This window comes from Tenebrio molitor, chromosome 8 (genome assembly GCF_963966145.1).
Source record: "Tenebrio molitor chromosome 8, icTenMoli1.1, whole genome shotgun sequence".
NCBI classification, from domain to species: domain Eukaryota; kingdom Metazoa; phylum Arthropoda; class Insecta; order Coleoptera; family Tenebrionidae; genus Tenebrio; species Tenebrio molitor.
In genome coordinates, this window is record NC_091053.1 from 5,437,652 (window position 1) to 5,463,911 (window position 26,260).

Genomic DNA, 26,260 nt, shown 5'->3' on the forward strand with positions numbered 1-26,260 from the left:
ATAATTCCCAAGATCCAGATTTAAAACTGATGACTCTAACATAACACAAGGGTGTATGACTATTCAAGGTCAAATTTACCTCTTGTACGATTTGCAAACTATTCTTGTTTTTTTTTATTAAAAAACAGGCGGTCTGAATGGTGTAGCGATCCCCCGAGTGAAATATTCATGTGTTTCGGTTACGCAACCCTATTAATAGCAGGCGCATTAATAAAATATTAGTACAACATGAATGAAGGGATGTTTGCGACATGGATTAATGACGAACTAATGTAGTGATATACGGATATAGAATGTAAACATGGGGTGGCCACAAAGCATATGGATGGGACGGGAAAGACCCAGCGGGTGACCCTACAGTGAAAACACACAATTGGCACGCGTCAGGGTCAATACCAGTGCCACAGGCTCCTATTATAATGTAATTGTCCGGCTTTGTGGCCTATTAATGGCCTTAACGTATCATTGCACTTGTGCCAGGATTTATGAGCTAATCCGAGAAGTGGAATGAATCGAGAGCTTGACGTTCCAACCAACCGAAACAAACAATTCCGGATGGGACGTATTACCGTCATGTGAGGTCACGCTCCGTCTTGTTGCGACGAATAATAACCACCTGAAATCTTGACACATTTCTTGCAGACTTATTTTCACCACAGGAAATGTCCTCAATGGAGGAGGAATAGCACCATTAGATTTTTTGGATTAAAAGAAAATTAAATATCATCACAACACAAAATTTACATCTACTGTATCATTCCGAATAAGATTAGTACTAATGTTAATTTTTGTGTAACTCCAGTAAAATGTAGAGGTCTTGGATTTTCTCATGGGCTATGAGTCATATTTCCGCAAATGACGGTCTCAAGCAGAAGCTGCAAACCGATCGGAAAACATCGTCACTGGTTTATCGCTATATCTAAGGTCACAACCCATGAGAGAATCCAATACCTCTACCTATACAAAATACATACAGGGTGAGTCACAGAAAACGAAACAACGCAAAATTGCAACAGACAGCTTCTTAGACCTTTTAAAAAAGCTTGAAAATGCTACAAAATTTAAAATATCTATCATTCCTAACAGAGTTTGTAGATTTATTTCAAATAAGAATGGGTCTGATGTAGATTCTTGTGTAACTCCAGTTTTTTTTTTGATAAAATAATTTTCTCCTGTAAATTCAACCCTTGCGATCCCATCCACTTCTTCAAACTTATCCACTTGGTACACTTTTGCTGCAATGATTTTACAGAGAAAAGCTCTTTTGCTCCAAACCTTTTTATTATTCGCAGAATTTTCTTTTTTCATTTTATTGAGCTTCCAAGACCAAAGCTCCACGCTCGGCGCCTCTTTCGAAACTGATTTATCGCTATATCTAAGCTCACAGCCCATGAGAGAATCCAATACCTCTACCTATCCAAAATACATACAGGGTGAGTCACAGAAAACGAAACAACGCAAAATTGCAACAGGCAGCTTCTTAGACCTTTTAAAAAAGCTTGAAAATGCTACAAAATTTAAAATATCTATCATTCCTAACAGAGTTTGTAGATTTATTTCAAATAAGAATGGGTCTGATGTTGATTCTTGTGTAACTCCAGTTTTTTTTTGATAAAATAATTTTCTCCTGTAAATTCAACCCTTGCGATCCCATCCACTTCTTCAAACTTATCCACTTGGTACACTTTTGCTGCAATGATTTTACAGAGAAAAGCTCTTTTGCTCCAAACCTTTTTATTATTCGCAGAATTTTCTTTTTTCATTTTATTGAGCTTCCAAGACCAAAGCTCCACGCTCGGCGCCTCTTTCGAAACCGCGTCAATTATGCAAACGCCCCCTAAACGCCGCATTAACCCTTCACTTCTCGCGTCCACCTGAATGAGCTTTCTCCCCATAAGCTCCACACGAGAAATTATGCAGTCGGCGTACGTCGAGCCTAATTAAACCTTGGTATTTGCATGAGTCGGTTATAAATTTTTTGGGAAAGCGGAGATCGCAGATAGGGTAGGAGACGGTTGGTCAACCCGCCAGGGGTTGCAAGCGGGGTAATAGCGGAAACTCGGCTCTATCGCGGCACCCGACCGGAAATGGCGTTGAGTCACCTTCCCAGGACTCAGGTGATATCTCTCCTGATCCTAGTACGAAAATGGATTCGATTGTTGTTCGAAGGATCGCGGCTCGGGGGCGGCATTAAGGTGGTCACACGCGACGGCGCTATCGCGAAATCGGTCGTAAAGAGGCAGAACTAAAAAAATACAAATACATTTTTTTTTAACTGGAAAAGTGAAAAGTGGCGTTTCCAAAAGCTCCCAACAAAGCTGGCCAACTGACTAATAATTAAAAAGTAAGTTCATTATACATTTGCCAATCAAAAAACCAGGAGCAGGTGACTATCCTCGAGATCTTTTAATTATTACATCGCAGATCGCTTATCTCGTGTTTGTTATCCGCGACGACACCTGGTTTCCACATTTCCTATCACAAAGAAATTGACAGCTACAAGAAAAACACAATTTACATTCTTTTCAAAACGATTCTTCCTTGTGTAACTCCATAGTTTAGATTTTTTAATCGCGTCTTTTACATAATGGCGCTCCACAAGGTACCGTTCTGGGGCCAACATTATTTTCGATATATTCTTTTGCTGCGCGAATTGTGAAAGATTTATATTTTGCCCGGAATTCCTCATTCGTCTCTGCCCAGCCGCCCCACCGCTCCCGCTCTCCCTCCGCCGCCCCATGAATATTCCCAACATATTTTGACACGTCACATCGTAAACACAACTGAGATGATTAAACTGCTTCTAATAAATTAAAAAAGTCTGTTTAATGAAGAGATCGCCGGTGCCGAGAACTGGATTGTACCAATTTAGTACTTTACAAACTAATTGTTATTTATGGGCCGCAACACTAATATTTCATTTATATTCCTCGAGTACCTTACCTACGTCTCAATTATAATCTAGCTCAGAAGTCATAAAATTCGTCTGCGTCGCCGTTAAATCACGCTTTTTTATCGATACATTGTAAGAGAAACAACCCTGTAGCGCAATTAGAACCAGAGCGTCCAGATTCTTTCGCAGGATAGGATAAGGATCTCGGGGTGTTTGCAACCTGTGTGGGTGCGCACCAGGTCGTGGTGTCCCTCACAACTCTAAAACGTACTAATCCCAGTCAGGTCTTTTGTTACTCGGCGAGAATATGGCGGCTTGACACGCGAGCGGCGGTGGAGGACGCGGTTCTTGTGTGCTCCCAAGAAGCGAACGACAGTAATGAGAAGAATTTACAAAAATGTAAGTGAAAAAATGCAGAAGATCTTCAATCAAATTTAATTAAATTCATTAAAAGTAGGTTCTCGTCCTGACTGAGTGGAGAGTCTGGCTACTGTACTGTCGAAGTGAGCAAAAAATTTGTTACATCAGTTTCAGTGTTGAGGCTTCTGGTACTATTAGTACCAGACAAAATGGTAGTGTCTAAGGTGACGCCAGATCAATATAAAACAGTATAAGATATTTTATTTCTTTTTGGGCTTTCCAAAACAGCTCGGATAAGTTTTACGACAATCTACGAGTATATATATATAAAACTGAATGTCTGTTTGTTTGTATATTTTGTATGCAAATCTACAGTTTTACTCCGATCTTGATGAAATTTTGTACACTTGATCTTCAAAACAAGAAGAAAATTACTGTCTACTTTAATTTTACAAAAACCAACCCCTACTACCATTTTCAACCCTGTTAAGAAAAAAAGACAGTTTTTTCGAGTTGGAAATACCCTCACCTTCGCCGCTTCACCCCTATTTCATCCTTTGAGTATATCGTCACCTTCGCCGCTTAACACCCACAAAAAGCAACCCCTATTATCATTTTTAATCCTGTTAAGCACAAAAAAAGTTTTTTCGAGTTGGAAATCGCGTTTGCATGATATATATGTTCAGATGTCATAGTTACATTTGGTTGTTTATAAAAGCAGCAATTTCGCAAAATGTATTTGAATGAATTCTGAAATTTGCGGGCGAAGCCGCGGGTAAAAGCTAGTTTTTTTTATAAATACTCTGAAATATTTTTCTTATATATTTTTTTATCCCTGTGCTAATCTCGCAAGATTCCCTCTTTTATGCGCATTTTACGACCCTCGCACAATCTAAACCCGTATCGATTTAAATATCTTAATACGGTCATTAGTATTTTATGAGCGATTAGCAGGTGGTCATAAATTCGGTCGCGACCGCACGTGTGGCCATTCAATCAAACGAGCCCTAGATTTTTTTTATTTTTCAGAAGAGACAACCATCTGCTCAACGAAATTAATCATCGTTTCGCTTTCGAAGCTTGAACTCCAATTATGGTGAAATATTGCCTATCGTGTCTTAAGTTGGAACGATCAAGTCTGACAGTGCAGTGGTATCAGTGCGGTCGGTGCAGTTCTCTTGTGTTGTTCCGTTGTCTTCCTCGGAAGAGAAACGACACAAACCTCACCTTGTCGGTATTGATCCGCGGGTTCACCCTGAACCGACTGAGACCGATACTGTTTGGAAGGGAAGACGTTTTCGGACTAGCTAATAGGGTTAATATTTAATGGGGGTGGGATTAAGGAGGCCGTTTCCGCCAAATCAACCCCGCCACCTGGAAAAACGAATTTTAATGTTTCCAGAGCGATACTGCGTCGAGCGATTTCTGGGTCCTCCTCCAGTCAGGCAAGTCAGAAGGTTTTGTCGCAATCTAGTATTCTTGGAAGTTTTCAAACCGCTCCCTTAACAGTAATCAGAAAGATTTAGTAGAAAGATGCCAAAGATTTCTTCTAGGATTAGAAGAAAGCAAAGTGTTTAAATTGCTCGCTTAACACAAAAATTTGATACAAAGATGGTAAAACACTTTCTTCTAGAATTAGAAGAAACTGTATTTAGTAGGAACGTGCAAAACAGTTTCTTCTAGAATGTTCTTTAACTATCTCTTTCGGCACCAGGTCTGTATACTCATCTGTCTTCTTCCAGGATTTGAAATGAGTAACGTTTTTATAGCGCTCAAATTACAAAAACATTTAGTAGGAAAAAGTTTCTCCTAGGATTAGAAGAAAACAAAATGTTTAAATTGCTTGCTTAACAGAAAGATTTGGTATACAAGGATGGTAAACAGTTTCTTCTAGGATTAGAAGATTCTAATCGTTTTCTTCAAGGATTAGAAGAAGTAGTGTTTTCAAAGCACTCGGGTAACAAAAAAAATAGTATAAATAAATTTCTTCTAGGATTAGACAATACGATACTTTGTAGAAAGTATGATAAACAGTTTCTTCTATCATTTTCCTTAACTAACTCTTTCGGCACCACATCTCACATCTGCATAGTCATCCGTCTTCTTCTAGGATTACAAGAAAGGAGGTAACATTTTCAAAGCGCTCGCTTATAAAAAATATTTAGTAGGAAGAAGCTTCTTCTAGTATTAGAAGATATTGTAATTTGTAGGAAGATACTAAACAGATTCTTCTAGGATTTTCCTTAACTAATTTAACTTAACTTTCGTGGTCACGTGGGCCTACCCATTACTGATTCGTCTTCTTTTAGAATTAGAAGATACTGTATTTATTCTGAAGGTTCTAAACTATTTCTTGCAGGATCTTTCCTAACTATCTCTTTCGACACGTTTTCAAAGCGCTCGGTTAATAAAATATATATATTTAGTAGGAAAGAGGTGCTTCTTAAAGTATTAGAAATATTGTAGTTCGTAACAAGATACTGAAGAGACTAAACAGGTTCTTCTAAGATTTTCCTCAACTGTCTCTTTTGGCACCACGTAGACATACGCACTCGTTATTTTCAAGGATTAGAAGAGTAGGTAACGTTTTCAAAGCGCTCGCTTAACAAAAAATATTTAGTAGCAAGAAGCTTCTTCTAGTATTAAAAGATATTGTAATTTGTAGGAAGATACTAAACAGATTCTTCTAGGATTTTCCTTAACTAATTTAACTTAACTTTCGTGGTCACGTGGGCCTACCCATTACTGATTCGTCTTCTTCTAGAATTAGAAGATACTGTATTTATTCTGAAGGTCCTAAACTATTTCTTGCAGGATCTTTCTTAACTATCTCTTTCGACACGTTTTCAAAGCGCTCGGTTAATAAAATATACATATTTAGTAGGAAAGAGTTGCTTCTTAAAGTATTAGAAAATATTGTAGTTCGTAAGAAGATACTGAAGAAACTAAACAGGTTCTTCCAAGATTTTCCTCAACTATCTCTTCTGGCACCACGTGGACCTACTCATTCGTTATTTTCAAGGATTAGAAAAAAGTAACTTTTTCAAAGCACCCATTTAACACAAAGATTTATTACAAAGATGATCCACAATGTCTTCTAGAATTAGAAGATACTGTATTTACTATGAAGATCCTAAACAGTTTCTTCCAAGGATTTTCTCTTACTATCCCTTTCGACACGTTTTGAAAGCGTTGGGTTAATAAACAGATTTAATAATAAGACTAGGATTAGAAGATACGATATTTAGTGGGAAGATGCTGAACAGTTTCTTCTAGCATTGTCCTTAACTATCTCTTTCGGCACAACGTCTCACGTCTTCATACTCATTCGTTTTCTTCTAAAATTACAAAAAAGTGATGTTTTCACAGCGCTCCGTTAACAAAGTATATTTAGTAGGAAGAAGTTGCTTCTAGTTTTAGAAAATATTGTAGTTCGTAGGAAGATAATCATTCGTCGTTTTCACGGATTAGAAGAAAGTAACGTTTTCAAAGCACTCACTTAGCAAAAAGATTTAATACTAAGATGATCCACAATGTCTTCTAGAATTAGAAGATACTGTATTTATTATGAAGGTCCTAAACAGTTTTTTCCAGGATTTTTCTTTAACTATTGTTTTCGACACGTTTTCGAAGCGCCCGGTTAACAAAGAGATTTAGTAAGAAAATGTTTCTTCTAGGATTAGAAGATGTTGAACGGTTTCTTCTTGCATTCTCCTTAACTCCATGTTTGGCTACTCATCCGTCCCCACCACCGCACCAATAAATCACGTCTCCCACGAAGACTGCAAACCGGATGGCTCGCGCGGTATTCGCGTGGACTATTTCGCCGTCTGGTCGGAACGCGAAGTTATTTATTTCAATTAGGAAGGCGCGATCCCCGACACGGATATTTCCCGAAAATATGCAATAGACTGAAGTCTGGCACTTCACATGCCCGACTCGGTGGCAGTTTGCGTGTTCCGCTGCAGCCGGGATCGTCGAGTGTTGGGCGCACGCTATTGCGTGGACTCTGTATGAGTATTTATGTGTTCTTTTGTCAAACAGTTACGCGATCATCAGCTGATTTTCAGCGGGAAACGCCGCCGATCGATCGGGCTGGCGCACCGAAGGAAAATTCTGATTTAATCAGGGGAGACGCTTTAAATTCGAGCCCGGCAACGTCTGCCAATTCGCCGTTGCCACGACGACCAACGACCGCCCCTCCTTTCGTCGCGACGCCCGTAATGGCGGCCCGGAGACCAAGACGGGGGGCGGGAGGCTCCCCAAACGGACGGATTGCACCATATATTCCTACGAGAAATTAAAAAACATTATTATAGTATAGAGAGAGGAATGGCACCATTGGGGAACCTTGAGGGATGCCCTGCACCACCAACGAGAACTTTTAGAAGAGGTGTGTATTGCAAAGTAAGACGAAGGCACTAGAGAAAATAAATCTTGACTGGAGAAAGCTAAGATACGAGGATGCAAGGACGACAAGGACTGCACGGGACGAAGAGACCCAGAAAAGGACAATGAATGCAAGGTGTAGATGAGTGAAGGCACTATCGATTACCATTTCACCCCAAGCTGAGTGGTCGGGTGCCCCTTCTTGAAGCCATTATTTCGGCACTTCACCAGAAGCAATTTCTGGCGCTCGTGGACAGCAATTACAGACGTTTGGTGACTCGGGCGGGAGTCGCAGTTCCCGTTTCCGGCGAAATCAAACAGAATTAGAGGAGTTGGAGAAGGCGAATTTGGTCCGAGCGTCGACCGGCGGCAAGGGAGTCCGGAACAATGGCACGTGGCCCTGCCACAATCAGAATTCGACGAATGGAGCGCACCATCGCGTGCCGGGGTCGAAGACGAATATATGCACAGGTCACGCAATGCCGAAATGTAGTTAGTTTATACCTACGCAGGCCGAAGACAATGCTAAATGACAATTTGAACGGAGGATCGGTGAGACTGGAGGGGCCTCGATGGCTGAGGAGTCAGGACATCCAGGCTAATCATTGTTTTTTTTTTAATTTCTTCATTATTAATTTCTTAATTATAGAACAGATAAAATCTTAATAGAAAGCAACTAGAAAACGAGAAATTTTAGTTTTCAAAGTTGGGTCAAAAGTGACCCAAATCGTATATCATCGAACGTGTATTTAAAATAGCATTTCAAGGATTTGAACCATGCTGTACCTAATTGATATAGTCAGATATCACAATTTATCTTGATTAGAGAAAAACGAGACTACAGAGTGGAAATCTTTAATACATTCAAAAAGTTTTGGCTGAAATACACAAAACAAATCATTTTTCTTATCTGAATAATGGAAAAGCAACTAGAAAACCAGAAATGGTCGCTTTGAAAGTTGGGTCCAAATTGACCCACAGATAGAAAAATAGTTGATTATATTTTTTAGTCAGCGTAATGAAACCTACAATCTTTCTGTTCGTTATTATTATTATTTCTCGTTATTTTTTGTTTTGTTTATAATTTGTTATTTTAGAGTCATAAATCGTAGTGATGGGGTAAAAATAAATAAAGTCAGTTAATACATTATATTACATATTTGCTTTAATGGCAGTATAACGACTGTCGGGACATGAGTAGGGACATAAACTTCCAAAGCGAAGTTGTAAAATATCTCCATTTAATGAATTTATAAAAGCTAATCAAGACAGTTTGATGAAGTCCCCCGACCCCGTCGGACTTTATTACCCCCATCGCAATTACCCCACAAAGGAGAACAAACCCGTCGCTCTCGTAAACCTCGAATTCAAAGTCGCTAATTAAAGAGGCGTAAAATGTCGGACAATAAAAGCAGCGCTCTCAATACGGGACCGTCACCGAAGATATCCAAGACGTGGGACGGCGGGGAGCGATAAATAAAAGGGTTGTCGGCGGCGCGAGCTCATTAACCCACAGAGAGGCCCCGTTATTTACGACGCGCCACCGCAGTCCCCCGCCCCCGCCGCCGTCCGGGTAATTATTTTGCCTTATCACCCCACCGGAGGATGGCCCCGAGGAGATGGCTCCGTGGCGCGGCCGATATCGGGACCAGCTCCACATAAATTTGCCTTGGTTCATTAAATGTGAGATTTTCTTACAGATACATTAGCTGTAAGAACAAACATAATTCCAACTCGGGGCCGGACAACCCACGCTCTTAACACCTCGTGCTACTGTGCCGGAGCGGGAGACACGACCCGGATTTACAGGTTCGACGGAAATGATCCCAAACGTTTGCGTATTATTTTTTTGGAATTTTTAGCACCCCACAAATTTCCACCCGGAGCCAATTAACACATCATCAACACGCGTGCTTTTTTCTCTTCAGCTATTTACGTAGCCATTTACCCCGACATGAAACTTGCATTAGACTTGTTTAATATTAATGCAGCTTATTAATTTTATTTCGGGGCGAGCTTCGCGTAGCCGGTCGAGCTTTCACATAATAGAGGTCATTAAGTGACCTCATGAAGTGATCGATTAAGGAAAGCGAACGGGAAAAAATGGGCGTGCTGTTGGGCCACCTAAAGCCTAATGGTCACTTCTTATCGGCAAAATGCAAATTCTTATCTATAATTCCCCAAACGCGGGATATTTAGCATAATCTTCAAATAATGAAGTCGGCATTATGAATGGGCTGTCATACGGGCATGAACGGTTCTAAGCTCGCACGTTTATCGGATCGGTAATTCTACGTAGTCACGAACGTGCCACAACTATTTAAATTCTAATTAATATTTTTAATTACGACGGAATTATCGCGGCCACGATTTCGTATGGATCGAGTGGACCCAAGAGAGTGACAAGTGGATTTTACGAGATGCGAAATGTTTGCGTATTTTGACCAGGCTCATAAAACCAAGACTCATCAGTGAAAAAATGTCTATCTTATAAAACCAAGATTCGTCAGTGAACAATTTTTTTCTGTTGCATTATTATGCGGCTTGTTTAGAAACTATTCACAAAAATGAAACTCTTAGTAACCCGGTGTACTTCAGGGAGGTGGTTTGGGTCCAGTGATTTTTAACACGGAAATAATTTGTTCATTGTAATAAAAAATATTTGAATATCTAATTCAAGTTCAAGAAAAAAGTTTCAAGGCGCTCATCAGGGATCTCTTCAGGGTCCAAGAATGTTTCACGTGGGTATAATACAACAATGTATGGCATATGATAAAGTGCTAAAAGGGTAATAGTTATTTACAGTAAGAGTGAGGCAAAGCTTTCGTTCACGCGAATTGCGTGCAATTTGAATTCAAGTGAACGAAAGCGACATTACTCTCGAGTGCTATAAACTTTGTATTCAAAATTTGAAATAAAAATAAATCACATTTTTGGAAATTGAAAGGGATAATGAAGAGTTATATGCTCCTGATGATGTTCTGGAAGAGTCAAGTGCCGCGAGGTACTAAATGTTGCCTAAAAAATCAAAATTACGTAATCAGAAAGAATTGGAAAAATTTAAGAGTAAATGAAAACCAGTGAGTGAAAGACAGTGAGCGAAATTGAAGTGAACGAAAGAGAAACCTTCACCCACTGGTAACTACGGATACAGACTCAGTTTCTAGGGAGGTGTCCAACAAATGTATTTGACAATTAAGAAGGGTGAATTTACTGGGACTTCCAAGAACGTCCAAATTGTATAAAATTGGTAGCAATAAAAATAAATAATAAAATTACAATTTTAAAGTATGTACATTTTTGCAGAAGAAACATGAGGGTTTGTGGATACCCCACAAAAATGCTAAATTACAATAAGACAAAAAATAATAAAAACGTTGTTACTCGACCGTAATTTTGTTGTTTCCTTTGTCCTGCAATATTCTTTTCCTGCCAATCTGCGATCTAAGTTTCGCCTTTACAAGGTCGTTAATATTTGGTGTTTTTTTAATCGAAAGAACCGCCGGATCTGATAACACCGCATTCATTTATTACTTCAGTGGAATTAGTATTTTCGGAATAATTTATTTCGGTGTAATTTAAAAAATCTATGAAACACTGTAAAAATGTAATGTGGAAAAAAACCGATAGGATATCTAAATGTGAGTTTATACAAGCAATTTATTATATTATATTGTTCACTCGTAATGTATGACCGAAGGCAACAGTTTATCGTGGAAATTACAAGCATCATTTACTTTTTATAAAAATTTAGTCTTGTTAATTTAATCCCCAAAGTAGACGAATCGATGTGGTTTTTCTTTGAACAAAATAAAAACAATCGAAGGCCAACTGAAATATTACCAAAGCAGCAGTGTGGTGTTGCGCACCGTCTTGCACCAAGAGCTACTTCCAATTTAACTGTCGCTCGGTCCTACCAGTAAACATTGAAATGTGTATTTGTTGCACATTTTCTAAGGTAAAATTCTTGTGTGATTTTTTCCCTTTCACGTTGTTATTGTGAGTGGTTGTGTTAAGACACGCAACCTCAGAAAATGATGCATGGAATGCAATCTGGTCTTAAGAAGTTAACAAAAAAACTGCAAATGTTTTGGGTCAATGTCTCCACGTTTTTCCATCAGAACACCTGTAACTGGCAAATAAGTGCTGTTTTAATTGATCTGTTACAAAAAATTGTCGCAGGTGATGAGTGGAAAAAGAGAATGAGTATTTATTTACACAAGGTGTTGATGGATATTTACAAATGCAATGAAGGAATCCGTGGGCAAAAATGCGTCTAGCCCACTCCAGAAGAAAGAAAAAATATAAAAAGTGTTGCAAGAAGTAGAAATTGAAAAGAGAATAAAAAAGGTGATCACAATTACTTCCAGAGGTGACACATTTTCTGTGATTGATTATGACTGATTTTTGTAGGGGCGCATTAATCTTAAACCTAGTGGATAATACCTTACATAACTAAAGGAAGAACAAACTACAAACTAAACTTATTCTATTCAGGAGATAATTCAGGAGATATTCGGGATACAAGTTCTAATGCGCTTAACATGTTCACGTTAGAACTAGTTCCTCGGAAGTAATGGATCACCCGTCAGAGACAATCAACAGTTCTTCTTATATTCTAATTGTAGTAAACCACACAGTAGTGAGATGTAATAGTACCAGGAGCGTTTATAAAGACAAAATAATATTGCTGCATACAATAAAAACAAGAATCTGAAGGTAGAACATAGGGAAAATTTGAAAAAATTTGACCATGAGATACTGCAATAATAAAAAAATACACGACAAATCAGACATAATGTTCGTTTAAAAATATTGTAGAAACTTCGATACGCGAAGACGTATTTGGCACATTCGCGGAAATGAAGCACTCGCTCCTTCGTCGCTCGTGTCTCAAATACTGCGCTCATGCGCGAAAAATGTCTTTTCGCACTCGGTTCGTAAATAACTATTTCTGCCAAAAAACTTCATCAAAAACCTGCAGCAAAGACTGCTTCAACAGACCCTAGCCTGTTTGATATTAGACCTGAAAAAAATTATCATAAAGAGCAGAAGTGAGTCTTTTTGTGCCAAGCCCAGAGATTGAAGACCGAAACGCAGTTGAGGTCAACAACTGGGAAAATCAATCACATTTTACCACATTTAACTTCTAGTCGTATTTCTTTGGTCCTTGCTCTCCCTTATATCTGTAAATCCGCAACCAACCAGTAGTGAGATGTAACCGTACGGGGGTCGCCCACAAATCCTCGCCTCCGTGGCCGCTCTTAACCTTCCCCTGATCAATTTACATTAACTCCAAGAGCTAGAATTAAATTCTCTTGTGAGTGGATTCGAAACGACTCGTTCTAATTCTCGGCGGTCGATGCTAGGTGGCTATTAAAGTAATCACAATAATTATTTTATCTTTAACAGGAATTACTCATCTTTAACGATTTAATGTAACCCTTAACCTACAACGCGGACGCTTCGGACTAAGTTTTAATTAGATGGAAGCGAGTTCCATTAATTATAGGGTGCACCGGAACGAATCTGTGCTGCATCGGCTGCAGTGCCAGAAGTGACCAAAGTGGTAAAAGTTGATCGTGATGGTTTTTGCAAGGCCCGAGGTGATGATTGCGCTCCGGCAGGAAACGAAAATCTTTGACTTTGGTAAAAATCCGATCGAATCGAAATTGTTGGTGTGTCTGCGAAATCGTTGGCAAAATAATTACATGCACAGAAAGCACTAACCATTACGTCGGATTTATGTTAACATCGGCGCTGTCTGCCGTACGGGTTAAATGATTTAATGACTGTTATAACAGACTCTCAAGGCGGTTTTAGGCTATGCTCAAGGTAATGGTAACGCAACGTATCGCGTCTTCGTTTCCTAGAATGTGGTCGCGAGGCCGGCCTTTATAATTTAGATAATGTACCATTTGTTTCGTAACACACGAATCTTTCTTTCTCTTGATCTCTTCACCGGTCTGGATTTCATTTTGACTGTAATTGACATCTCGAGGGTGCTTGCGCAACGAAACGTCAAACACTTTTCTAATTAAAGTGGTAACATCCACTGAAGATGCAAAAAAAAATGTCAGAAACTTTGCCAAAACTCAAAATTCGTTGCTTTATTGTGTTTATTTTTACTTACATTTAGAGTGGTGCTCCACAGAGTAGCAACCTAAGCCCTACACAATTCGTTGTCTGTTATTTAGTTTGTTCATAATTTTACTAAAATAAGCAAAGCAAACTTAGTAATTACCAAATCAAATTTGACAGTTAAGTACTTAATTACCAAATTATAAATTAATTAATCAGAAGAACCTTCTATTAATTAAAGTGTGATGTTAATTAAATTTTGGTTGGTAATTTCTTAATTTTATGTGATTTCGTAATTTAATTAATTTGTAAATTTCTCCTTATCTAGAAAATAACTTAATAAATTGGATTACTCACAAATTTTTGAATTGTTAGCTACAAAAGCGAATGAATGATTAAAATTTACTTCACCAAATAATTAATAATTAATTAATATTAATTAAAATCTCAGTTCTAGCTTTAACTTAAGTTACATTATTGTTTACAATTTTATTTCAATTAGAATAGATCAATAAATATTAAAAATATTTTAATCGACGTCAGATTCTATTAATTTAATTAAATTATTAATTTCCTTTCCAGTATTGATTTGTTTTAATTAAAAATAAATTACAAACTTTTTTGTACAATAAATGGTGAATTCATGAATTAATCTTGTACTTTCTTTTATGCAAATTAATTTTAATTAGTAATTAATTAATGGCACATTTTTGGAAGCCACACGAGAAAATTATCGTAATAAGAAACATTTATTCTTTATAAAAATTGTTTTACAAAATTAATTTCAATTACATAGAATTTTTTATACTGTCAAATTGTTCAGTTCTAGTCCAGCAAAATGAATTAAAAATTAATTAATAATCAGGTTATGGTCATACTCTTCAAAATAATCTAAATTAAAATTTTATTACTTTTGATTGATTGTTAATTACTTTAGTACATAATTGCTTCTTTATTTTAAAAAATGTATGTAAAGTAATAAAGCTCTATTCCATTAAGTACTTTTTTTTTAGTTACTTAGTTATTACTCAGTTATTGGAAACAATTAATTTGATCATTTGTTTCTTAATTTAAATAATTTACAATTTCTTAAATAGAAAAATGGATAGCAATGTATTATATTTGTAAAGAATTAGGAAATGAGATTTAATTTAATTTAATTTTAATTCATTAAAAATTGCACAATTAAGTTCAATCGGGTGGTAATTAAATAAATTACTATCAATAACAAGCCTGAATCACAATACATTGTTGTGTTTCTAAAACTAATTTATTTAAATTATTCTAATTTTATTCTAATGGAAAACTGAGAAATTGATGTCATTACACCATATCGGTAGTCCATCTGTCATTATCTGTTATTATTTCCATTATTTTTAACGTTATTGAACAACTCACGACTTGTAATGCTGGAAAAACGATTTAAATTAAAAGCAGTCGCACCAACACGACTTTCATAAAAAATAATAATAACAATAAAAAAAATCACTGACAGATTGCTAATTAGATACAAGTACAAGCATTCCAAATCAATTAATATTAAAACAGTGGCATTAATTGATTGTGGCGATAACGCCCGTCCTGATAAGCGATCGTTCGCGCTCCTGCTGGCGCTCTGAAGAATTTTTCACAAACAAAAGTCACTGATCCCGCTCCTGCTGACCTCAAACGCTGTCAAAATTGAAGAAACGATTGCTAATAATGCTCCTGCAGTTCGCTGAATCCGCGTTCCGATCGGCTCCTGCTGGTTCCCCAAACAAGTTCTTAGTTGCAGGAATTGCTCCTGCAAGAACCAAAGAGTTTTCAGTCGGACAAAATCCTGCGCCTCCTGCTCGACAAATATTTTTCAAATGCACAAATCGGTAAAGAATCATCGATGGCGATCCTGCGATCGACTCCGTCACGACCTCTGCTGGCTTCTGCTGGCGCCCAAAACAATATTTTTGCGGTGCTGTTGCTGAACAATTGTCCAGAGCACTCCTGATTTGCATCCGCGTTTAGACTTCGCTCCTGCGGCTTCAGGTGCTCCTGATGAGCAGTTTTCAGCAATTTCATGACGCTCCTGCTGAAAAATCCTGCGACTCCTATTTGAGTGCAGTTTTTCTGTGCGGTAAAACGGTCGTTGGTATCGTTGGGATCGGCGATCGATTCCGGATCGCGCTCCTGCTGGCTCCTGCTGTCACTTAATCGCGTCCGATGGGTTTTTCAGTGACAAGAGTCGGTTTTTTCAGCGATGATATCGGCGATGAGTCATGATAATACGCCGGTCGAAATGAAAAGTCTAAAAGCCTGGAACATAACAGGCAGGTTATTCGTAAACCATATTTATTTGATCAATACTCGGGGCCTCCTGCAGAGCAGCGCCAGACTTGCGGTCTACCCTCGCCTAATCAATATACAAAAACACTATATAATTTAGTGTTTTACGGCGGCCCAATCTTATACACCAGCCCGACCGGCTCACCATGAATCTATAACTATGTACTGTATTTATTACGGATTATTTGTTTTATTTCCACCACTAATAAATATGTCTGCCTTATGGGTACCCGCTCTAATAAATATCTCATAATTGTAATCGTAAACTAACACGTCAAATAGAAAAATTTATTGACTTATGGGAACGCTCGCTCGCCGTTTCAACGCGTCTTATTTATTCCCGCCTAGGCGGACCACAATTTATACGGTTTCGAGGCCCCGCAGGATGCATCGCGCTCTCAAACTGCGCGTCCGATTCACCAACGGACCTTCGCTGCCGACAAATTCACACACAGCAAGAAGTGGATGTCACGTGGGCACCGTATACGGGAGAACGCGGACAACGAAGCCCCGCCCTGTCCACTTCACCCAATCTTTCTTCAAACGAATTTCTCTTTTCCATGCTCAAATCATTTCAGTTAGTTTTCAATTGATTACTAATTCAAATACATTAAGTATCTTTCTGTATTCGTTAATTAGTTAAAATTTGATGTTAATTTAATCTAAATGTATTTAAATTAATTTAAACCAAACACCATTGGCTGCGTGTAGGTATTTTTCAATTGTTTTCATTAAATCATCTTTCTTTGTTTCTTAGTTATCACAAATTGGCCACCCACTAGTAATGTCAGAAATTATCATCGTTAAATAAATTAATTTTATTTAATTAAAATTTTACCTCGTTTAGACACATTTACTTATCTTTCATTATTTTGATAAAATTTGATTATAAAGATTTAATTACTAAGTCTTAATTAAATCACTAAGTCACTAATTGACCAAGTTAATTAAATCCACTTGAAATTTGTAAATTATTTACGTGGATTTAATTGTACAAATTAATTTGAGAATAGAATTATAACAAATAAGACAAAGAATCTTGTTGATTACTACAACCTTGTTTGAATATTTTTTTAGGTGTAGCAACGTGCAGGTAATAATTATAAAGTATTCAAAGAATACCATATTTAGATATGCATAAGAGGAATAATAATAATACGAGTATAATTGTTTATAAAAAATGTAAAAAACAACAATGGATTGATTAAGCAGCGCCCAGCTCTGTAAAAAATGTGATAAAAAAACCCCTGAGCCTTAATTGTGATATAAGTACGTCACCAACGAAAACAAAAACGGACTGATAATTGCGCCCTGCGGCGCTCCTAATCCCGCCGATCGTAAATCACTCCGATCCCGAAATGATTTTCGCCGCCGACCGGTTCCCCAATTAGGCCCGATTTTTGTGGAAAGTGACGCGTGACGGCGCCCTGCGTCAATAAAGGGTGCGGATGACTTACTCCCGCCGTAATAACACCTGCCACACTCCAATCACGGTGCCCATTAAACGCTTATTGAATAGACAGGTTAAACGTGACAAGTTGCTGCATCATCGTGACCGCGCCGTCCGTCACGTGGCCGCGGCCGATCATCACAGGTCCCGAGACGGCTCCCTGCGGGACATGCTCCCCCCAAGATCCGCACGGTCGATCCCTATCTGCTCCCTTACACAAATGGGGCGGAGTCTGACAGTTGCGATCGCCCCGACAGCTCGCGATAAGATAGCGAAACCACCATTTGCATAAGAGAGGGCGCTGCGGTCGCCTTGGTCGCCCGATGGATTCGAGAAGTGTAATTAATTTGCACTTAAATTCCAATTTGTTCCTTGGAGCGGCGGCGGCGGCGAGATGGGGCGGCGATAGCGCCCGTAATGAAGCCGCGGAAAACCAATAATAATAGTAAGAGTCTAGTACCCAAAGGGCTTCCAGTTCAATCTTTGGTAGATTTTAGTGGTAGTACTGTCGGTACCTACTCTTCCAGTTCAAGTGATCTTTGGTAGATTTTAGATATTATCGGTACTGCTAAGAGCGGGAGCTGATCTTTGATAGATTTTAGTGGTGGTACTGTCGGTACTGCTAAGAGCGGGAGCCGTCTTGGCACAGAATTGTTTACATCTTGCGATTTTCACGCTCCTTGGCCGATTGTTCCACTACAGAGCATATAAGCGAGTACGATAACGCTAATTAGACGTAATAACACAGTGTTACGCTCATTTTCATGCTCATCCCAGGTTTCTTTGCTAATTTCGAATAGTCGGAGGGATCTGTCTATATTGCAGCAATCAGACTGGCGATAATTAAAATTAATGAGTCGATCTTTGTTCTAGTTGTTATGCACAAAGATAAGGATGACGGCGGCGGCTTGCACCGACCTCGAGATCTCACCGCCTTCGACCACACTCCTCTCGACGGCGAAATGTTCTTGCAGGTAATAACAATAACACTAAAGGAGAAAGCGTCGTTAAACTCGATCGTTTCAAGGCTCTCAACGGATTCCTTATGATCCTGACGTGTGAGGGAGAAGTTTTTTTCGCCACGCACAGCATAGAAGGGTACTTAGGGTTTCACCAGGTAATAAACTCCAAACGAATTGTTAATTTTGATCACCTCTCAACTGCAACTTCCAAAAGTATCCGTTTTGAGTGAGTTCCACTTCCAAAATTTTACTTTTTTTTTTTGATATTTTGACCCGCGTACGTCGCCTGCTCCAAACTAGTTGTTGTAACTGTTGCTTTTTTACAGTCAGATATTGTCCATCAGTCGGTATACGAGTTGGTGCATTCCGAAGACCGCGAAGAACTGCAGAGGCAGTTGATGTGGAACTCATTTCTTCCACCCGAATCGGCAAACATGGGTCTTCAAGACGTTCTCCTACCAGAAAACTGTCATTTGTTAGAGAGAAGCTTCACAGTGCGCTTCCGATGTCTCCTAGATAATACTTCCGGTTTTTTGGTAGGTAGTCAATGGATAGTCTCCTGTTAACACACTCAACGCGTTTTTGCAGCGTTTAGATATACGAGGTCGAGTGAAGGTGCTCCACGGACAAAATCGGAAGTCCGACGAAGCCCCTCTGGCCCTCTTCGCCATTTGCACACCTTTCGGTCCACCGTCCTTGCTCGAGATCCCTCAGAAAGAAGTGATGTTCAAGAGCAAACACAAACTGGACTTGGCGCTGGTTTCCATGGACCAGAGAGGGAAGATGCTGTTGGGGTACTCCGATTCCGAGCTGGCCAACATGGGAGGGTACGACCTGGTCCACTACGATGACCTAGCTTACGTGGCGAGTGCCCATCAAGAATGTGAGTTGTTGGGAAGGTGCGGGTGTTGGTAGTGAAGGGGTGTTGTTGCAGTACTCAAAACTGGGGCGTCGGGGATGATAGCGTACAGGTTTCAGACCAAAGACGGGCAGTGGCAATGGTTGCAGACGAGTTCCAGGCTGGTCTACAAGAACTCGAAGCCGGACTTCGTGATAAGCACGCATCGACCTCTCATGTGAGTCTTGGAGGGTTGAGGAATCTGGGTTGATTTGTAGTTTGCAGGGAGGAAGAAGGACGGGATCTTCTCGGCAAGCGCACCATGGACTTCAAAGTGAGTTACTTGGACGCGGGGCTTCCAAACAGCTACTTCTCGGAAAGCGATCAAATCCTGAGCAGTACTCCTAATGTCGCTCAACACAACATCTCGGTGACTCCGTCTCGGGTGAACCGGAGGTACAAAACCCAACTGAGAGACTTCTTGTCGACCTGTCGGACCAAGCGCAAACTGTCGCACAGTTCCTCGAGCGGTCAGGTGACGCCCCCGGCGAACGCGACGGTGACGGCGGCGGTCGTCAGTCCGATGCCCGCGGTGGATTATATCACGCCTGACGGCTGCGCCGCGTACAACATGTACAGCACGACGTACCCCACGGCCACGCCGGACCACAGCCTCTCCTACATGAGCCATTCGAACTTCCAGCACGGGCTGTACCCCGCCCCCGCGGCCCTCGACAACAGATACCTGGCCACGACGGAGAATCTGTTCCACCAGTACAGACCCTTGAGCACCTACTACCCCGAGTACCACCACTCGGCGCCCGCGAGTCCGTACGTGGGCAACGGCTTCCCCACCTACGACCCCACCCCCACCACAGCTAGTCACCACGCCTCCTACCGCATGCCCGTCGACGAGAAGCTCTACCCTTGCCAGCAAGTGGTGGACACGCCCACCAAATACCCCGCCTACGTGGACACCTCCCGCAGCTACGTCGTCACCAACTCCAGCAAGTGTCTCGACGTCAGCTGGCCCTACTCCGTCAGTCCCTCCTCGGGGATCATCCAGCCGGTGCAGGTGATGGAGTTGGGCAAGCCGTGCAAGATCTCCAAGCATTCTTCCATCGACGGGATCTCGTCGAATCACTCGTCGCCGCCGGTCAACGCGGGGCTGCTCACCCCCAAGATGGAGGAAATCAAAGCGGACTCCCTCGCACACGAGCACTTCTCGCCGGTCACCTCCAGCGTTCAAGAGATGCCGCGCCAGACGGTGTTGATGTGGGGCTCCAACCACATCAACCCTTCGCCCGCCTCCACGACGCGCTCGCCCTCGCAGGACTACTCCACTCCCACGTCGGAGGGCTGTGAGGCTCTCAAGAGCCTGGCCGAAATCAGCAACCCGGAGATGTGCAAGTGGAACGGGGAGGAGAACAAGTCTGAGCCGGTCCAGAACAGCGACGGCGACAGTCCACACCAGAACCATCCCGCACATCACAACCACCACAACTCGAGGGTAGTTATGGTTCTATGATGAACGTGGCCGCGCTGCGAGCCGGCTCATGTACATACAAATATAAATACTTTCAATAAATTGCACATACATTTATTACTCCACGATGATGATATATACAGAAAACATATCTTCCTGCATTGTGTTTTTGTTGTCGATGTCTTCGATTAGGACGTTATGGATTCTGATACTCTAGTACGTCAAGTGATTGCGATTTCTTTCTTAGTTGGCAGCATCGTACGCCTCGATTGTTCATTAGTACCTAAACATAATTTGTTATTTATTTTTATATTTTTACGCAGTGAAAACATGCTAGTCATTCAACTGGTTATTTGTATATGTTGTACATTATTATTTATGAATGTAGTAATATAATTCGTAGAAGATAGTTTATTGTTCAGCAAATTATTGTTTTCTATGACTATTTACAAAATGACATTATTTACGAAAACTAAGGGGAAAACATTATTCAACAAAAAATATAATATATACTTAAACATAAATAAATGTACTATTGATTTTTTTTAGGGACGATCCTCCTGTGCGCCTACATTCCATACAAATCTGAAAGATCTTTCAATTGTACATTAACGTTTAAGAATCTTGTATTACCTGTAACGTGTATGAAAATTATATAATGATAAAAATAAAATAAATTATATTACAAATAGAAACGAAACGAATTTTTTCCCGTTTTGTCAACTCTTAGGTTTATCTAATCAGCGTAGATGGTTGCAGGGCCAACAAAATCTGGTTTCCCAGTGTAAATTCATTCAAAACGTAAATAAAGAACACTCAAATGAGAGACTTTTTAAGTTCATAGTTCAAGAATATAAACATCTTACAAGTCTTGAAGCGTAAATGAAGAAAAATCAACGGGAAAGCTCCCAGAATCTGAGGAAGGTGTTAAGTATTGAATAAATTCGAGCCATTTCTTTAATTTTCATTATTACTTTTTTAACTGAGTCACTGATTTATCTTCTTCAAGTGTACAATAAATATGTAATTTGTTGAGAGTGTTGAAATCTATCAATGATGCATTTCATTTACCTCTTGAAGCACCAACCTTTTTAAGATAGGCAACCAGTAAAACCAATTTGTTTTGAGGGCTGCATATCGTAGATCACACTTGGTGAAAGAGTCGGCAAATTTTCAACGCCCACAATCATTTATAGACACTCTGTACTTGAAGTACCTAAACTCTCTTGTTATTTAGAAGAGCAACTCATTTTAGTCGTACAAATACCTTGAAATAAATCTTAGAGGAGATTATAATCAAGAATCATGTGAACCACGTGTTTCGCACTCGAAAAGACATTTTATCTCTTTTCGGAGAAATGTTTACAATTTCTCTACTTGTGATTTTTTTGTAATCTCGGCTTTGGATTAGGATCTGTTGTTTGTGTGTTTCCCCTAAAGAAATTATCAGCTTACTACATAAGTACTTGCGTAATTTCTTTCGTGATTGATATGTTAGATAAATATAATTAACCAACTTAAGTACATAACATTTTTGGTTTGCAATACAAAAATTTCCAATAATAATGCAGAATCTGGAAAAGTGCCCTGAATGCTTGTAGCGTTTCCACGTTGAATAGCAAGGGAAATCGTCTCGAAAACATTTTTTTTTCATTTTGAATCGCCTAATTCCGCAATAAATTGATTTAGGACAGAAAATATATTGCAATCGATAAAGTGCCACTTGATTTATCTTTTGAAAGAAAGAAAACAGATTTTGTAAATTAAATAGATTTTAAAAATCGTACACCTTTAGTCGACTGGCCCATCTCGTAAATTTACAAGGATTCAGGCGTTTTCTTTTGGGGTGGTGATATGGGCTGTCGGGGCAACCATCCTGATTTTTTTTGTTCAAAAAACCGTCGCACATCTGGTGACCTCTCCTGGTTAGAGGAGATTATATTATAATAATCAAAAATCATGTGAACCACATGTTTCACTATTTCTGAGAACACTCGAATAGACCTCTTATCTCTTTTCGGTGACATTTTTACAATTTTTCTACTTCAGTTTATTATTTATACTTATCGGTTTATGAAATCCACTATATACTTATATAATTGTTTCGTAATAGATGCGTATATAAATTGAATTAGAAGCGAAAATTTACTGCAGTTGATAAAGTGCGAATTGATCGATCTTTTGTAAGTAACACGTTCTATAAAGTTGACTCAAGTTGCAAAAAACCACTTGTCATTTGCAACAGCATTTTTTCAATATTTTTGAACCTAATAAAGGCACAAAGAGACCAGAAAATCATAGTTTGGATTGAATATTTTCCATATACTTAAGTACAGTTTTAAAGTAATTTCAAATGACTAATGCTCTAAAAGTGCTATTGCAAATGCAAAGTGGTTTTTTGCAACTTGAGTCAACTTTAAATAATGTTATGAAAAACATAATCGATTTTGTAGAAATATGGAAATTAGTTTGGTGAAATCTTCTTTTGGCGACAAGATTCAGAATTTTGAATTAACTTTTGAAAATCCCTATCAAGATGTGGATTTCTATTTAAGACATGTCAAACAACGCTTGATTGAACTTCTTAACCGGGAACAGCAAAGCCACAACGGGATCAAAGTCAAATTGGCTTTAAAGTGTATTTTTTTAGAGAAACGCTCTCACGGACTGAAAATACAAAAAAATGAAAAACAATTTTCAACAAATTTAAAAACGTTCAACAATGAAGGAGAAGTTGATGGAATGTTCAAGGAGATTAAAGACCAAATACCAACTAATGAAAACACAGAACTGCAGAAAATTGTTCATTTATCAATCTACGTTGATTCAACAAAGAAATTTCTGGAAATCCCAAATAGAAAAGAAAAAGTTCCTCTTGTAGTTTTCGTCAAGTTTCAAGAAGAAGAAGCAACATCGCAAGACCCGGAACTCCTAAGAGAATATGTGCCAGTAGGTTTTGGGTGTTGTCTGTTGAAACACAATGAACAAAGCTATTTTCATCACCGATTTGAAAGTGAAAACGTCTTTCGGGAATTTTGGGAGATTCTGGAAACGAAAGTGATCCAAGAGAAATCAAATTTTGTGCCAATCATGATTGCAGATTTTACAAAATATACTCATTGTTTTCTTATTCGAGGCTTAAAGCGCGAAGACGAAGTAACTATTATAGGAAGTGTTAACACAAAAGTGATTTCGTTGAAAAAAAAAATTATACACACCACATTGAAATGTTTAGATTTCTCTGCGTTCCTACCAATCCACTGGGCTTATGACTCAAATGAAAATGTCACGTATATGGTCGAGATATTTCAGAAAATAAGAAAACTGTGTGACCCCTCCGGACTGGACTTGGCTAATTATTCCAGTCTAGCAGATTTTGCTTGGAATTATATGTTGAAATTCAGAAGCGAAAACGGTGAAGACCCAATTCCCATCTTGGAAGACGAAGAGAAGATAGAGTTTATTGCTAAATCTATTAGAGGGGGCTTACGTGATTGTTCGAAAAGAGTAGCGGAAGCTAACAATATACATGTTGAGAACTATAACGATCAAGACCAACAAACATTTATCGTAACTTTGGATCTCAACAATGCGTATGGATGGGCGATGTCTCAAAATCTTCCATGGGATAATTTCCGTTGGGTGGATGAAAAGAAATTTGCAGACCACTACCATATAATAAATTTAAATGAAAATGACGAAACTGGTTACATCTTTGAAGTAGACTTGGACTATCCGGAAGAACTTCACGAGGAACACAGCGATATGCCCTTTTGCTGCGTGCACTCAACACAACCACATGAACCAAGATTACAACTAAATTTACATAACAAGGAAAAGTACGTTATTCTAGATCAAAACTTAAAACAATGTATGAATCACGGATTGAAACTTAAAAAAATACATCGTGTCCTCCAGTTTACTAAAAAACCGTGGTTGAAGGATTATGTGTATTATAACACCAGACTTAGAAATAAAGCTAAGGAAGGCTCACTTGAACGAAACTTTTACAAAATGTTAAATGTCAGAGTTTATGGCAAACTGAATGAGCGATTCGATAAATGGCACTACACGACAGTAGCCACTAAAGCTGAAGATTTGCGAAAGCTCAATTCAAATTATGTTAATCGTATAATTCATGGAGAGTATGGAGATGTAGTCTTGTTCGAATTCAGTCCGAAGAAAATAAGGTCCAAAAGGCCCATATTTGCGATGTTCAGCGTTCTTGAACTGTCGAAAATGAGGATGTATCAATTCCATTATGACGTCATGGTAAAGAAATACGGAAAGCGCCTCAAGCTTCTGCGATTGAACACAGACAATTTTATTTACGAGATTGAGACCGAGAGTTTTAACAAAGATTTGGGATCAGATCCAAGACTGTTGGCTGAATTCGTGCCAGAAGGTCATTTAAGCAAGAGAAAACCAGAGGAAGTATTGGGAAAAATGAGGGATGAGAGCGGAGGAAAAAAAATTTGCAAGTATTATAGTACTCGATATTCTAATTACTTCATTCGTTTTGATGACGGGAGTTGTAAGATAATTTTCCCAGCACTAACAGCACAGGAAAAAGAAAGAATAACAGAAGAAGATTTCCGCAAATGCATATTTGAAAATGAACCAATTGTAATGGAAAGAGAGAAAATGCTTACGGAAGAATTTAAAGTTTTTGGAACGAGAAATCGGGAAGTTGTGGTTGGGCCAGGCGATCTAAAGAGATACATCAAAGAAGATAAAATCAATACGTTGGCGAAGGGACACAAAGATATCCCATCCACAAGAAACTAATCATTAGTTAGGTTAGGTAAGAGATTTTGGCACACTATGCGTTACCCGTTTCGGGTTGATTCATGAAAATTACGCGTTTAGGTTAGACGAGGAGTTAGATTGGCAGCAATTTATCCCCAACGACCAGGTACTCCACCAAGGGACGGGAGACCTCACCATCAAGAGGGCCCCACCGAACCAAACCCGGTCTTTCACCAGTACAATTCCGGAGCAACACTTCGCCAGGACAGGATTCCCCAGTCAGAATATCAGCATCACGCCGAAGGGTCTGGAATTTTCACCATCGCGGAAGAGGCAGTACAGTGAAAAAATTGTAAAACCATTGATATTAGTATTATCAGTCGAGCAATTTTTTTACTCGTTCTGCCAGTTTGTCTGTTTTTTTTTTAAATGGATTATGTATTTCTTATCTGTATTGTCGCATGGGTGTTATTTTGTAAATATAGAAGGGTTTCTTGCATTGTCAACAATCGAGTTATCTCTTTCACCCTCTCCCCCAAGTACGCGTTCCAGTGACCCCGTCGTCGGGCACTTCCAAACCCGACGCTAGCACCCTTTGTTAACTTATTTCTGCCGCCGCGCCGGGCGGAAAGAAGTAACAAAACAAATAAATCAACCTTATAAATTGATTTAGAAGCGAAAATTTACTGCAGTTGATAAAGTGCGTGTTAATTTATCTTTTGTAAGTAACATA

At 39.2% G+C, this 26,260-nt stretch overlaps 2 protein-coding genes and 1 long non-coding RNA gene across 3 annotated transcripts in view; 2 read left to right on the plus strand and 1 right to left on the minus strand.

Annotated features, from left to right (window-relative positions):
- Positions 1–21,481, plus strand: part of ss (spineless) — a 69,661-nt gene extending 48,180 nt beyond the window's left edge. Inside the window, exons 3-8 of the mRNA XM_069056610.1 lie at positions 18,366–18,466; positions 18,520–18,609; positions 18,781–18,990; positions 19,043–19,337; positions 19,389–19,530; positions 19,578–21,481. Coding sequence (XP_068912711.1) covers positions 18,366–18,466; positions 18,520–18,609; positions 18,781–18,990; positions 19,043–19,337; positions 19,389–19,530; positions 19,578–20,820 — 2,081 coding nt within the window. The 3' untranslated portion in view covers positions 20,821–21,481. The remainder of the gene's footprint in view (positions 1–18,365; positions 18,467–18,519; positions 18,610–18,780; positions 18,991–19,042; positions 19,338–19,388; positions 19,531–19,577) is intronic.
- On the minus strand, positions 20,877–21,999 carry LOC138137291 (uncharacterized). The gene is made up of 2 exons (XR_011161677.1): positions 21,850–21,999; positions 20,877–21,061 (listed from the first exon to the last, which is right to left on the minus strand). It is a non-coding gene; the product is annotated as an uncharacterized lncRNA (long non-coding RNA).
- Positions 22,000–22,831: 832 nt separating this feature from the next.
- Positions 22,832–26,036, plus strand: LOC138136610 (uncharacterized). Its single transcript, XM_069055843.1, has 3 exons — positions 22,832–22,961; positions 23,232–25,582; positions 25,648–26,036. The coding sequence occupies exon 2, from the start codon at positions 23,236–23,238 to the stop codon at positions 25,564–25,566; it is 2,331 nt and encodes a 776-aa protein (XP_068911944.1). The 5' UTR covers positions 22,832–22,961; positions 23,232–23,235; the 3' UTR covers positions 25,567–25,582; positions 25,648–26,036.
- The last annotated feature ends 224 nt before the right edge of the window (positions 26,037–26,260 follow it).

Coding starts and splice junctions, on each gene's coding strand:
- LOC138136610 (XM_069055843.1), top strand. CDS start 23,236: ATGGAAATTAGTTTGGTGAAATCTTCTTTTGGCGACAAGATTCAGAAT.